We start from the raw sequence: 14,739 nt of genomic DNA, 5'->3' as shown, positions 1-14,739 counted from the left end.
TAATTTCTAAAACTTTATATATATATATATATATATATATATATATATATATATATATATATATATATATATATCAATAATGATTATCTTTATAATGATGCAAGTGAAGATATTATCCTTAATTTAAAATTCACTTTAATCGGCTATCTAAAAATTTAAATAATTCTTTAGCCGGTGAAACTTTATTTTAGTATGACTCCGTTTTGAGTTTATCGATATCTCTAGCCATATATTTTATATTTTTAATATGTTATGCATACATATTTTTTGTTCTTCGAATCATTAAATGTTAAATTAGTTAATTGTTATTATATAACATTGCATATATTATCTTAAATTTGCCAAATAGTTTTTTCTCGATATCATACTTGGCTTAACCTCAATGCAAACTACTCAAATTGCATTTAAGTTCACATTCGAATATCATATCAGTTTGTTAGTAATAGTGATTTCTTTAAAAACGAAACACAATGTAAATAAAAAAAAAATTCTAAAATATTCTTATCTTATAATCTATGTATTTAAGTTGAAAAAAATATTTGAAATCGATGAGATCAGCTTTCAAATTTTTATACTCAACAAAGATGAAACAGAAGAAGAAATTCATTGTCATCTCTTATTTCTGGTTTTTAGATTTTTCATACATTTTTTTCTATATTTATTTTCTTTTTATCTTATTTTTTGTCTTTTTTATTTTGTTACAAAAAAATAATTTATTTCACTATAAAAGGATGAGTTTTAATAGAAATTGTCCACATTAGAACTTTATTTATATTTTTAGTGTTTAGTTCAAATTCTTTCATATTTTTCTTTTGGCTTTATCTAATCAACCTAAATAAGTGCTTACCCAACCACTTAAATTAAAAAATTAAAGGATGTATATATAATCCATATATAATATGTGTATAATCGTATGTTGTCAATATATTATCAATGTATATTAGCTCTAAAAAGTAAACAATACATCTGGCTGGATATTTATGTAAATATTCCATAGGATTTCGGTTTCTTGATTATATATGATATGACTTCTATTATAATAATTTTAAAAACTCTCTACTAAAATTTAAACGTATCTTATCTTTTTATTTTTAAAATTACATTATATTTTAAAAAATAATCCCATTTCGAATAATTTATTTACATTTTTTAGAAAAATATTTCACGTCATACCAATCTTTTTTTAAAAAATATACTTTTTGTTACACTTGAAAATCGCTATAGAAACTACCAATTAGAAACCAATACTCCTCTTGTTGAATTCGAGCAAAAAAAAAAAAAAAACTTTCACATAATCTAATGATGAATTCGAGAAAAAAAAACCTTTCACGTAATCTAATGATTCAAAACTAATATTCTTCAACGAAAAAAATATTATACCTTTGCAATGTTGGCTTGATTGCAGCTAAATGAAGAGGTTTCAGCTTATACCCTTCAATTCCTAGAAGATGCTAAATTGAAATTAATGATAGCAATTGTGTAGCTAAAGTTTTGTTATTTGTTTGATGTCCATTTATACAAATTGACTCATCAAACGAACATTCTTCAAAAGAAAAAAAATATATTTTTTTAATATTGACTGATTTTTGTGATATTTTTCTCTCCAGCATGTAGGCCTACTTCATTATATATGTAACTAAACTTTTATTCGATTTTTAAACTCCTTTTTGTTATCTAGATAAACATAGACGCGTAACCTATAGTTATATGGAGTAACCTATTACATTTATTTTAAAAGAAATTTGCTTTATTCAAATCTAGCTATAGTGTTTTAAAGAACTATAATTATAGGGTTTTAAATGTGAAAGAGTTTTATAGTTATATGGAGTAGTTTTTTTTTCTTTTTTGCCAAAGGCGAAGTAGTATTTAAATAATTAGAAAAGATAACAAAAGTTCCTAACATGATTGCATATGAACATTAACCGAATTAAGTATGATAACATGATAATAAAAGATAAATTTCTTTTTTATTTTAATTCAAATTTAAAAACTTTATCTATAAATTCAAAATTATATATATATATATATATATACTAACATAGTCAAATATAGCATAAAGTTACCATATACTATTGGCATTTATTAGCTTGCCACTTTTTCTTAACCACAATGTCAATTATATATAGTAACTTTATTCCTTTAATATATATATATAGATTTTATTTACTTCGTTGTGTTACTTATCCCTCGAACTCTAAATACGGGGTTAGAAAATCATGTTATTAAAGATAAAACAAAATGTATAAAGTTAAAAGTATATTTAGATATAAAAATATATTACTCCATCTTTTAAAAAAATAAATAATGTCAAATATACTGAAATAAAGAGAAACAAATTAAATTTATCTCAAAATCTTGTTTTAGAAAATAAAAATAATTTCACCTTTACTGATGCAATTAGTAAAATGTCAATCAACTGAAACGTTTATAAGAGAGACAAACAATTTCTTAGAGAAATACTCTATAATTAAGAATATTAACTATCTCTCTTAACGAATAAAGAATATTAATTATCTTTAGAAGACCGATAATATAGCCGATAGTATTACTATCAATTTTAAGTGCACACAAAAAGCTATTCGCTGTAACTACTGTTTAAAGCAGCAGATACTCAGGCTGGTTGGTGAACTCTTGAGAAAAATGCTTGACAGCTCAACCTAACCAATAAAAAGTACTCCATTCATCTTAATTTACATTAAATTCTGTTACAGTCCAAAATTCCACTAATAATTCTATTCTATGTTATTGTCATAACTCATAATTTAGGAAAATTCAGATTCATAACTATTTACATTTGAACTTTAAAGTCATGTTTCTCTATGGAACTATTGATCAGCATCCTATTTCATTTCAGTAGAAGTCACAAAAATGAATAAAGTTCAATATAGAGAGAGAAGCTATCAGCTTTTATTCTTAGATAACAAATACATCTCCTAGCCAAAAGCAAAGGTTACATGTCAGATCAACAAGAATGGCTTACAACAAAAGTGCATTCAAAAATGAAATTTGAAGAGACCTCGTCTCTTCCTTGTTTCAGCTTAAATTTGTCCTTGTAATTGTACACCTTAAACAATTAAGTTCGCGAAAATTTGACCTTAACAGGCATAACTGCGTGTAATTTGGAGTGCCAGACCTTACTCCACTTCGCGTGGACATATGATTTCGACCCAGGACAACTTGCTTCACTAATCATGAACAAGAGGACCATAGACAGGGTACCACATATTACTTCTCACGTATTCAATGGACTCCTCCTGCATCGAAAGAACGAAGGTCTTGAGAAAAGGTGGCAAAAATATTGTTATTTAACCATTATAACTGTTGTTTCATTTCGTTTAGGAAATCCGAGCAACATTTTTGTACCTTTGACATATGCTGCAACTCTCTTGCCCCAACATCACCGTGACCTTCTGCCAGGTCTTCAGCTACAGCAGCCCGTAAAACAGCAGCTCCAACCTCTGCTGTAATATCCCGAATACTGCACATAAAAGAAATATTAGTACCCTTGGACAGCAATTTCACATTTGCTACCTCCAAATGAATACTTTCTCTAACTGCAAAAGGATTCCAACCAAAGTACAAGTCTGCTGAAACGTCATCCAAAAATCGCATGACTAGTAATCCCCACACAAACGTTTATCACTATTTTAGTCTTGTCAAAATCATAACATGTGGGAAAAAGGAAGAAAATGTTTCAGCAACATTAGCACCATAATTTATAAGATAAACTAGCTCAGGGGCAGGGTGGAGCTGATTTAGTGCTTAAGATTTCACGTCTCCAAAATAAAAGCTCCATGAGCAAAGAATGCTTTTCCCCAGGACCAAGAGCTTACTCGTTAATGGATGGATACAAAATTCCTCTTTTGATTTCGTCATCTGACATGTAAGAAGCGAGGCTGCACGTGTGAAATAAATATACAAATCAGTAAGGTTTCACTGCACCACATTTTTTGACTAAATACAAATTAAAAGCTCACACCACTGATGGTCAAATCAAGTACAAGGAGACAGGATTGTCAGATCATACCACTCAGCAGCTGCTTCTAACATTGTATCACTTATGTTTCGAGCGCCAGAGAGAAGAGCTCCCAGACCAATGCTGAATTGCCAAAAATAGTGTTAGATGAGTGTAACGTTCTAAACAATTGACGTAGGTTTACAATCAGCACCTACCCAGGGAAGAGATACATGTTATTCGCTTGATTTACATGGCCTATCTTACCATTCCCTGAGAACGTAGAATAGGATTTATGAGGTAACACAACACTAGTAAGTGCAGAAGACACCTAGACTGGGAAGTAGAGATGACTTAATAAAACAGAGTAGCTCAGTGACTGCAATGTGTATATATTAAGGATACAAAGAAAATGGGCATTCGAGAAACAAGAAACTACCTAGATCAACATTTGCAAAGGGACTCCCACTAGCAAAAACAATTTTTTCCCCAGCAAGCTTGAAAGCATCAAGAGGGCAGCATTCAGCTGTTGAACAGAATATACAAAACAAAATGTAAGATCAAGACAAACAACTGGTAGAGGAAGCAAAGGATGGATGACAAGACAAACCATTGTTTGTGGGATTTGACATGGCAAAAATAGCAGGTCTAACAGAATCTGACTCTCGCATGGCCCTCAGCACCTGAAAGTTACGTCAACATTAGACAAACACAAGCTGATATCAAAGGAACTGAATTACAGCAATACATTTCAAGTGATTAAATTGATCAAGAAAAAATTTCAATGATTTAATCTAAAGAACGAATATACTTCAACGAGAAAATTCCAGAAAATAAGATATCACTTAAACTTTCACATATATTTCTTTCTTATGCTTTATTGAAGAAAATCCTGAAGTACAAGGTTGTTGATAAGGATAAAAAGGGAACAAATATAAATGTCCGAGAGGAATCTGCCATATTAAGGGAATGGAATAGGAAGAATATTGGTAGATGAGATCAGATATGATTGTCAATGACATAACTTCACAAGTTTGTAGTGAATCAAACGACTTGACCAGAAAATAAGATTAAATTATGTTACAACTCCATGATATAGTTTAAGGCCCAGCAAAGGAGTTGTGTGGATATACGATGGAAAAATTCAAATAAAATATTATTCTACACTTGTTAAAGACCGAGTAAAATGCTTAAATGTGCCAAATAAGTAACTTCGACCCAGAGCAGCTAAGAGAATAAAGATCCAATCATTTCCATAAAGTATCACGAGAAGCTGAGATGTCAAAGAATTAAATATGGCTGCTCCAGTGACACAGTTCTGAGCTCCAAGCGTGGCAAATAAATGATACAGAAGGGAAAAAGAAAACAAAGTGCATGACCCACCTCCTCATGAAATATACCTCCAACTCCTGACAAACCAAGAAGCACATGAGGCTTCACCTTTTTTACCTGAAGAGCATTTAGTCCTGGCATTAGTGTCTCAGGAAGCATAAAAGCACTCAGATGAAAATAGCAATTATTAGTGTCCATGGCCTAATTATCAACATGGTCAACAAATTTTAACAAAGCCCGGATATCCTTCTACTAAGAGCAACTTCGTTTTGTACGTACATACAGCAGATGCCCAGAGATTCTAGTAAAATTACCACTTCAAGGAGACCTGCTCCCTCCTGTAGTCCTAACTCCTCAATCTCATGTTGGGCTTTAGCAAATGGTAATGCTGCTAGATCAATATCTTTCCTATGTTTCGTGATAAGACCCTGCATCAACATTGACCAATGACCATTACTCATAACATAGGGAGCATGCAAATCCTTAACAACTGATGCCATGGAGAGAAAACATATGGTACTTGTCACGCGCAGAGCCCAGAAGCCCGTTGGCAACTGAAACCTTGTTTTCATCCATAATACTTTTAAATTTTTTAAATATAAAATGCTTAAGTACTCCCCTCCAATTTATAATGCTTATGTACAGGATTGATATTTTTGATAAAAGACACATGCAAAAACAGAGAGCATATTTACTCGTTCTGGATCAACATGGACTATAAACAATCCCTATCATCTATACAAAAAAACTCACATTTTTATCCAGAAGAAAAAAGTGGGGATCTGCTGATGATCCACCCATTCTTGAAACAGCTTGTAATGCCATCTTAAGAACACCAAGCCCCGCACTGAAATCCAGAAACCAAAAAAGAAGAGAATACAAAATTAAGCCACCTCAACACATGCATCTAAATAGGACAGAATTTCTTTATAACCAAGGATAGGTTGTTAAAATTAATTTTGCCACTACCTTCCTGCTCCGACTACCACTATCTTTTGATTGGCAAAATCAGTCAATGGCCGGCCCTGTGCCCTAACAGTTCCTAATAGCCCAGCAAGAGCAACACCGGCTGTTCCCTATTAAACAAGAAGAGCAGAAGATAATTTTTCTGCAAGTGGTGGTGGCAAAAATAGAACAAGTGTGGCCAACAAATAAACTCTAGCAAAAAAATCGGACTAAACTAAGGTTGTCCAACGGGACGGGCCGTCCCGTCCCGTCCCGCTTAATTCTAAACGGGATGGGCCCATGTTAAACGGGATACGGGATGGGACGGGATGGCCATTTCGTCCCGTTTGTCCCGTCCCGTCCCACATCCTATTTTTTTTGTGCATTATATACAAGAAACTTATAATCCTGCTTTTCAAGGTTTTCCTAAGACCACGGTTAAAAATAATATTTTTAAATTTCAAACCGAATATCTTCAGTATATTCGTTGTGTATTTTTTCACTTAGATTGTAAAGTGTCTATCACATTTGATATAAGTCGTAGTCCTAAACTCCTAATAGTTGTGATTATTTAACTGTTACATATCATTGAGTTAATCATCACTGGAACATGCAAAAACATATTATTGGTTATAAATTTGTTGATTCAAAACACACTGGAGCATATATTGCAACTAATGTTCTACAAATTGTTGAATTTTATGGACTCATTGATAAAGTTTTAACTATCACCTTAGATAATGCTTCTGCTAAGTGCTAACACAACTGCAGCAACTAGCTTAATGAAATGATTGCAAAATTAATCCAACTTATGCACCGGCCATTAATGAAATGATTGCAAAATTTAAAAAGTATTTTTTTTCTTATTCCCCAAGTTTATTTAATTTCTACTATACTTAACCCATCTTTAAAATTAAGAGGTGCAAATGGACTAGTTCGTAAAATTTATGAGAATTTAGCAATTCAAGAAAATGAACAACCATCTCTCGAAGACTGCCAAGCTAACATATATTCTTATGTTAGATCAATGTTTGATAAATATAAATTTATGGAAACAACAGGTGGTGAAACTAGGGAAGAAAAGAATACAATGAGATACTTAGCACTGGGAGCTATGACGGCATGGAACTCATGGAACATCAATCAACATTGCCAATTCCAGAACAATGTCCGGGAGAAATTATAGATAAGTTACAACGAAGTTATATAGGAGCTTACAAATATTAGTATGATAATTTGTAATTGGCTACTAAGAGGCCTAGTTCAAACAGAACCCTTCCTAGAAGGTGGCTGCGTAGATTAGGTGCTATTCAAAAGAATTATATTTGTATGTGAGATTTGAAAGTTCTATTAATAAAATAAAAGACTCTAAGCGTTGAATTTTTTTTATGAATTGTCTTACACTCTTACTTAGTTACTTAATGGCTTGAAATTATATTAAATAAATTATAACTCTATTATAAATTTATAATTACTAAAATATTTCATTACAAATCTTTTGTTTTAATATTTTATAATTCTTTACTTAGTTTCCTAATTTCCGTTTAATTTTTAAGTTTATTAAATAAGTCAAAAAACTAGCTGTTGCAAACTTTAAAAACTTAGTCATTGTCAAAAGAATAGTCGTTGTCAAACTCAATGCTTAAATAATTTTTTTTTTTAAAACGGCACTTAAGGCCCGCGAACCCGTTCCGTCCCATCCCGTTTGTTAGCGGGACGAGATGGGCCTACCGTCCGTCCCGTCCCGTCTCGTCCCGTTTGTTAGCAGGACGGGATGGGCCTACCGTTTCGTCCCGTTTGTCCCGTCCCGATTCGTCCCGTCCCGCCACCGTCCCGGCTAAATGTCGTCCCGTCCCGTCCCGTTGGACAGCCATAGACTAAACACACTACCTGTATGTCATCATTGAACATGCAAAACTTTTTCCGATAGCGATCCAGTGTCTCAAAAGCCCACTTTGCTTGAAAATCCTCAAACTGATAGCATTATTCAGATATATCAGTACAATAGAAAGAAAGATAATGATGAAGAAGAGGAAATCTTCCTTTGAAAATAAAATGGACCTGCACAACAGCCTTTGGCCAACGAGCATGAACAGCTTCCACAAATTCATCAACTATTGACAAATATTCTTCTCCTTCCAGCCTAGGTTGTCGCAGCCCAAGATCTGTAAACAAAAATCATGTAAGAAGGAGTATACTGCAAGGACCAGAAAATCCTCCAGCACAGAAGAAGCCAGAACCAAATGAGGCGTGAGCATATCAGGGTACTAAATAATTTTTTTTAAAGTACTAGACATTAAAAAGTCTTACTCACAAAGAGGGTCTTCCAGAAGCTTCTGATTGTTGGTACCAACGTCAAGCATGACTGGGAGCACCTGTCAGGCATAGCCATAGTAAATTTTGCAAACAGTGAAGGCACACCATCACACGGAGCATTAACTAATGGAAAGTATAACAATCACTTGTTCTGTTATTCAAGAAGCTAAATTGTGTGTGCATCAATTTTGACTAAATTGTACAAGATACTGACAACTATAAATAACAAAGCAAGACTTGACAAATAACAGCATTAGCAGTCATTTCTTTCTTTTTTTTTTTGATAAGGAGCATTAGCAGTCATTTCTTAAAACTAGATCAAAGCCTCAATTTAACTCAGGAATCATTTCTTTATTTAACTTTATTTTAGTCTTTAGGGATAGGCTAGTTAGACAGATTGATATCCTTGCCAAATCCGTACCAGATGCCTATGTTCCATTGCACTTTGGATTTACAAAGCGACATATGTAAGAAAAATACAAAGTAGATGCAACACTTTAAACTGGCGTCGCAGTTCATGAATGTGAAACTGAAGAACAAAGAGTAACTTTTATACATACTCTTTGTGGGTTGATACCAGCAGCTGCTACGTACATGTCAAGTTTGCCAATTGGTATACCTATCCCCTGAACTCCAAGATCGCCAAGGCCAAGAATACGGCTTCCATCTGTCAGCACAATCATGTCTACCTGCAAACACAAGAGAATCCATTAGGTGATTCTATTTGATCAATGCCGTAAGTTTTTGTTCTTAAAAGACAATTCGTATTAAACATGTCAAAATCTGTAAGATTTTCTCAGCTACACTTTATTTAAGTTTTGCATAATTCTGAAATATCATCTAAATACTATTTAACTTCCTATAGCCAAGTCTTCCAGACAAATATCTGAAATGAAAAGGGAAAGGAAATATAACACAGGTCTGAAATTGTCACTTTACTAAAAAAAAAGGTAAACCAATCACCACTAATTGAAATGACAGAAGAGAAAGCTGAAACAGCAGAAAGTTGTGAAATCACATAATACCTGAGTAGAAGGCCAGTTAAAGATCATTGACATCATCTCTCCCTTATCTTTGGCACTGAAATACATGCCACGTGGACGTCTAAACAAGCCAGAGTAGTTTTGGCAAACCAATCCTACTGTTGGAGTGTATATTATGGGAGCAAAATCTTTGATATTGTCAATTAGAACCTGCGAAGAAAGGTTAGGGATTTAACTTCAGTCAGAAATAGCTCACTTGTTACTATTGCAAGTACGATTTTCAACCACCAGACTTACTCGGTAGTACAATGTCTCATTCCTGTCATGCAGCCTGTTTAAGATCCTCCATTTTGCTAGCGAGACAACACTGTCTGGTTGACCTTCAGTATTTTTCTCAAGCGAATGAAATGATTCCACTAGCAGTACAACAAAAGAATTAACATGGTATTAGACAACACAACTTCAAGACAGATATCTTACAACTAAACTTACTAACAGAAAGATATGACGATACACTGATGGATATGCAATAACATCAGTAGCAACATGAGCGGAAGTGGATGCATGTTCCTCCATCTGATAGATAAGACAGTTGAATAGGAAAAAAGATAAAGATCTTTCCAGAAGATTAACCAGAATGCAGTCAAAATGGAAGATTGGAACTAAAAAGTACCAATATTTTTATTTTCAGCAAGATTAAATGTAAATGCTTCAAACTTTCTTCCTCTCTTTTTCAGTAAGGAGGAACTAAGTTTATAGTTTTTAATACATGTTAGTGCCGACATGCAACATGCCTAGTATGACAAGAAAGCCAATAAAAGATCTTAAACTATATTTTTATAACCAAGAAATCCATTTTTCCAGCTCTGAAACTCGGTGGATAATGGGTTCACCCCTCTATCATTTTTCACCTAAATGCCGAACTTGGTTCACAACAGGATTGAAACTTGTGATATGGGCCTACTACACATCTCGTGTTGTACTACCTTTGCCATTGAGCCAAATCCGTAGGGGCCAAAAGATGTCAAAGTAGATGGTGCTATCAAGCCTCAGTAGTAGTTCTGCTACCATTTCTTGGAATATTTGGGGTTAGCGAGCATAACGTTGACACATCATAAATCACACTGGTATTTAAGGAAACAAATATGCCGAACCAACATTGACAACTATTCCAGCACCTCATTGCATCAGGCATTTCCTTCTGTTTATTACTATATAGTCCTGGTGATAATTAAAAGAAATGTTCAGCCATGTTCAAGATTCTTCACCAAAGGGGTATGCTCCGTAATCACTTGAGAAAAACAGTAACAACCAGAATCTTGGCTTAGCCGCTTAGGACATTTCTAAGGGGATGAACTGTCTTACAACAATCTTGACAAATATATGAACCCCACACCCTGCCAAAGAAAAGAGAAAAAAGATTGATAGTGAAAGAAACCCACTAGGAAGTATTATTACCAAACTAAGTTGATGGTTCTCATCAAATTTTCATGGCAGTTTTCCCTTTTCGTTGTCTGTATCGGCTTTCAATATACTTCGAAAGCTAATAAATTGTCTGGCTCACAAGGTTGGACTAATGTAGAGTTTAAAGTTCAGATGTCTGCCATCGACAGAAACCTCAAAATATGATAGGTTTCTTTTTTAGTAAGCAATTAACCAATTTAACTGGTAGTTGTCAACAGTCAGATAGCGGCTCCAGACAACTTGAGGTCATAGGTATAAACTGTAAAGATATCTACAAGACTTGAGAGTTGCTTACACAATTATGGCATAACTTGTTCTGGGCATTAGAAACATGATGGAACTACTTTACAGCTCACATGAAATGGGTGCTCAAGTGATAATTCCATAAAAAAAGATTGGAAGGTCGATAGTGAATACCATTACCAAGTTTATGTTTTAGCAATCAAAAGCAATTAAATGGATGTATTTACATTTTGTAATCTGGAAACATTTGATAATTTTTCCACATCTGTTGGCAGCAGATAGCTCCACTGCAAAAGGTAATTTTGAAATGCTGGGAGGAAAATAAAACCAGGTGTTCTATATCTAAGTTACCACAAGGAAGCCAGAGGTAAGGAAGAGAGAGAGAGAGAGAGAGAGAGAGAGAGAGAGAGAGAGAGAGAGAGAGAGAGAGAGGGGAAGTTTCTTCTAAAAAAATTGAGCATAGACTTCTATAAAGGGCTAATTATTAACCTGTATGCAACCATCAAGGGCTAAGTATAAAACAGTGAACTTACTGAAGCGCTCATATTGCTGTTCAAAGGATATTACACGTGGTGGGAGGAGACCGCGCAGCCCCAATCGATCTCTTTCCGTCATAGGGAATCCTGTGTCCTGTTTTTTATAGAACCTTATTAGCTCTTACTGCTTCATTTTTGCAGACAATACATCAATCACATCAATTTCATCCAACTATTACATTTTTGAAAGCATAAATAAGTAAATAATAAGTGCGTTCTCTTTAACAGTTTAAGCTAGCTTTTAGATGAGATGGTTCACATAATTGAATGTGGTATCAGAGTAGGCAGAGGTCTTAGGTTCAAGTTTCACCAACACAAATCGCCAAACATACTTGGCCACTGAAAAGGAATCAAGCACGCATGTGAAGGGGCGTGTTGAAGTTGAAGGCATAATTAAGTAAATAAAAGTGTGTCTTGTCTACCAGATTGAGCTTTTAGATGCGATGATTCACACAATTTAAAGAATCATTCAGTGTAATCAGATTATTGTATTTGACATTGCACCTAATCGGTTGCTTAAGCACTCCCACTCCAAAGGCTACTAAAAACATGTTTTTAAGGTTGTACCAATCTGATCTCTTGAGAAAGTTTTTGAGGTCGTAGAAATCATGGTCTCTCGAGAAACATAAAGCTTAAAGAACAGAACTCTTGAACATACTAACATTCCTCTTATAAAGGTTGGCATTAAGAAGAATATCGAACCATATGCCTTCTTGGACAGCCTAAACACCATGACATCGTGGAATCCCAATGAGGTCATTAAACTCTTTATGCATAGAATTGTATTCCACTTCTACATTTGGCTCATGAATTTTTCAGCATAGTTCCTTAAATTTCTTGTAAAAAGAACACACGAGATTAAGAATCCCAATGAGGTCATTGAACTCTTTTTGCATCATGAATTCTATTCCACTTCTACATTTGGCTCATGAAATTTTCAGCACAGTTCCTTTCAGTTTGTGGAATCAAATACCCACTTTTTATTTTTGCCATAGCACCATACTTGAGCCCTGTCTATGAGTAACTTGCAGGACAATTTGATCGTATCACTACCACCCGTTTACATACTATACAAGCACAAGTTTACTCATAAGTAACAACATAAGTACACTTCAATCCAAAAATAATTTGGTCGGCTATATGAATCCTCTAAATCCATTTCCCCAATAAAATTCCCACATCTCGAGGGGCTAAATCAATAAAGAATGAAGCAGACATCAAAACTTAGGTGTAGAAATTTAATCTTTGGACTCATTACTTCAAGCAGCACTTCATATCACATAACCCCGTTTAATTAATACATCAAGACAATCCAACAAAGTCACCATTTTTTGGCAAATTCAATATTGCATTGAACCTCCATCCTAAGACAAAAATTGGGTTGCCTCCATATTAACCAAAAACCTTATTTTTAACTGCTAGAATTTCAATTAATAGTAACAGTATAACTTACAAAACAAAATCTCCAAAACAATTTCCAAATGAAGCACTCAGATCATGGCTCAAAATAACAAGAAAATGTTATCTTTCAATTCTAATTAAGCTACAAATTGAAAAGCTAAAAAAAAAAAACTATTCGAACCTTGTTGAACCAAGGATCGTGAAGAATATCAGCACCACGCTTGTGGACGATACTTGGAGATGGAATAGCCGTAGAGAACCGCCGTATACCGCGGAGATTCGACGCCGCAGATCGAGCCGCTCTCAACATTGTACGATCCTTAAAGAAAAATCCTGATAGAAAAAAAACCACAACAAGACAAGAACAAGAGTAGCAGTGAATCAATGAATTCAACTAATGATGTTGTTGTTTGTGTTTAATGGGTCTCTGTCAACAACAACATGAACAGAACTACAAGTCCATAAAAATGGTGAAGAGTCAAGAACTCATATTTATACTGTCCTTTTAAGGCTACTTACAGGTGAGGTTCCCCTCTGACTATATATTCCTTTTACTTTTCTCTGTTTAATTTTGACTCGTTCTTTTTCACTCCCTTTTATCTTGATCTTTATAAACATTCTTTGTAGGCAGAATATTGAAATTTTAATTTCATTTAACAATCTAAATTTTAATGTATTTTAATTAGACTAACCTTATGATTTCTGTCATAATTACTAACTTAATACATAAATTAAATTAATGTAAATATAATTATATAAAATAAAATACTATTATTTTACACTTTTTCTTCACATTTTTGGGTTGTTTTCATTAAATATTGGTAATGCTTATGTGAATTTCGCATGGCCAATCATAAGCTCAAGAGTTGCATAGGTTGATATTAAACGAATATGTTGGAACATATCCATCTAATCACATTCTACTTCAGAATTAGCCAAAATAAAGCGAAATAAATATAAAAGTTTTATATAGCCAACTTTTTCTAATCGCATCCCTTGTCAGTACACGCTGTGTCATTCTTGCAGATAGTATTGGCACTATTTTTGTATTTTTCTATTTCTTGATCTTTGTTATTATATGACCAATTGTTTTTGTTGTCCTATCACCTTGTTGATATTATTATTTGTTTATTCCTCATTTTCTATTTTCGAGCCGATTGTCTACCCGAAATATTATTTATACCCTCATAAGATAGGGGTAAGGTCTGGATACACACTACTCTCCCCAGGAGCGGCTCAACAGAATTGGTGGCCTAAAGCCAAACCTTGATTGGAGGCCTTACTTTTTTAAAAAAAAAAATATATATATATATATATATATATATATATATATATATATATATATATATATATATATATATATATATATATATATATATATATATATTTTTATTTGAAGTTTATTTATCTAGCTTTTGAAATGTAAAGTTAAGTAATAATTTTATTTATAATCAGTTTTTTCTAATTATTTTTTTCAATTAATAATGTGTATAGATAATCCACCTAATTTATCTTGAGGCATTATTGATCTTGAAGTAAAATTTTATCAATTTTATTAAAATAA

The 14,739-nt window shown here is 33.3% G+C and overlaps 1 protein-coding gene across 3 annotated transcripts; it reads right to left on the bottom strand.

The window, feature by feature from the left end:
• Positions 1 to 2,869: 2,869 nt before the first annotated feature.
• On the bottom strand, positions 2,870 to 13,688 carry LOC104093687 (NAD-dependent malic enzyme 59 kDa isoform, mitochondrial). Of its 3 annotated transcripts, XM_009599477.4 has the most exons (19): positions 13,357 to 13,688; positions 11,772 to 11,868; positions 9,829 to 9,947; positions 9,574 to 9,741; positions 9,109 to 9,237; positions 8,547 to 8,607; positions 8,294 to 8,397; positions 8,123 to 8,206; positions 6,257 to 6,363; positions 6,041 to 6,134; positions 5,602 to 5,715; positions 5,339 to 5,404; positions 4,566 to 4,638; positions 4,395 to 4,481; positions 4,174 to 4,228; positions 4,028 to 4,099; positions 3,834 to 3,896; positions 3,364 to 3,478; positions 2,870 to 3,254 (listed from the first exon to the last, which is right to left on the bottom strand). In XM_009599477.4, exons 1-19 carry the CDS (start codon positions 13,483 to 13,485, stop codon positions 3,186 to 3,188), a joined length of 1,806 nt encoding a protein of 601 aa, XP_009597772.1. In that variant the 5' UTR covers positions 13,486 to 13,688; the 3' UTR covers positions 2,870 to 3,185. The 3 variants fall into 3 exon arrangements, 2 of the variants coding, with proteins under 2 accessions (XP_009597772.1, XP_033511365.1); XR_011410522.1 differs by lacking the exon at positions 4,174 to 4,228; XM_033655474.2 differs by lacking the exons at positions 11,772 to 11,868; positions 13,357 to 13,688 and adding an exon at positions 10,518 to 10,704.
• Between the last annotated feature and the right edge of the window lie 1,051 nt (positions 13,689 to 14,739).

This window comes from Nicotiana tomentosiformis, chromosome 1 (assembly GCF_000390325.3).
Source record: "Nicotiana tomentosiformis chromosome 1, ASM39032v3, whole genome shotgun sequence".
Lineage (NCBI taxonomy): Eukaryota > Viridiplantae > Streptophyta > Magnoliopsida > Solanales > Solanaceae > Nicotiana > Nicotiana tomentosiformis.
Note: the sequence above shows the minus strand (reverse complement) of the source record. Positions and strands in the feature narration are given on the sequence as shown.

Excerpts from the sequence above, each read along its gene's own strand:
- LOC104093687 (XM_009599477.4), bottom strand. The coding sequence starts at position 13,485 with ATGTTGAGAGCGGCTCGATCTGCGGCGTCGAATCTCCGCGGTATACGG. Across the intron at positions 9,948-11,771 it reads ACAGCAATATGAGCGCTTCA|TGGAATCATTTCATTCGCTT; the intron begins GTAAGTTCACTG and ends TTGTACTGCTAG. Across the intron at positions 4,100-4,173 it reads AACATGTATCTCTTCCCTGG|CATTGGTCTGGGAGCTCTTC; the intron begins GTAGGTGCTGAT and ends TTGGCAATTCAG.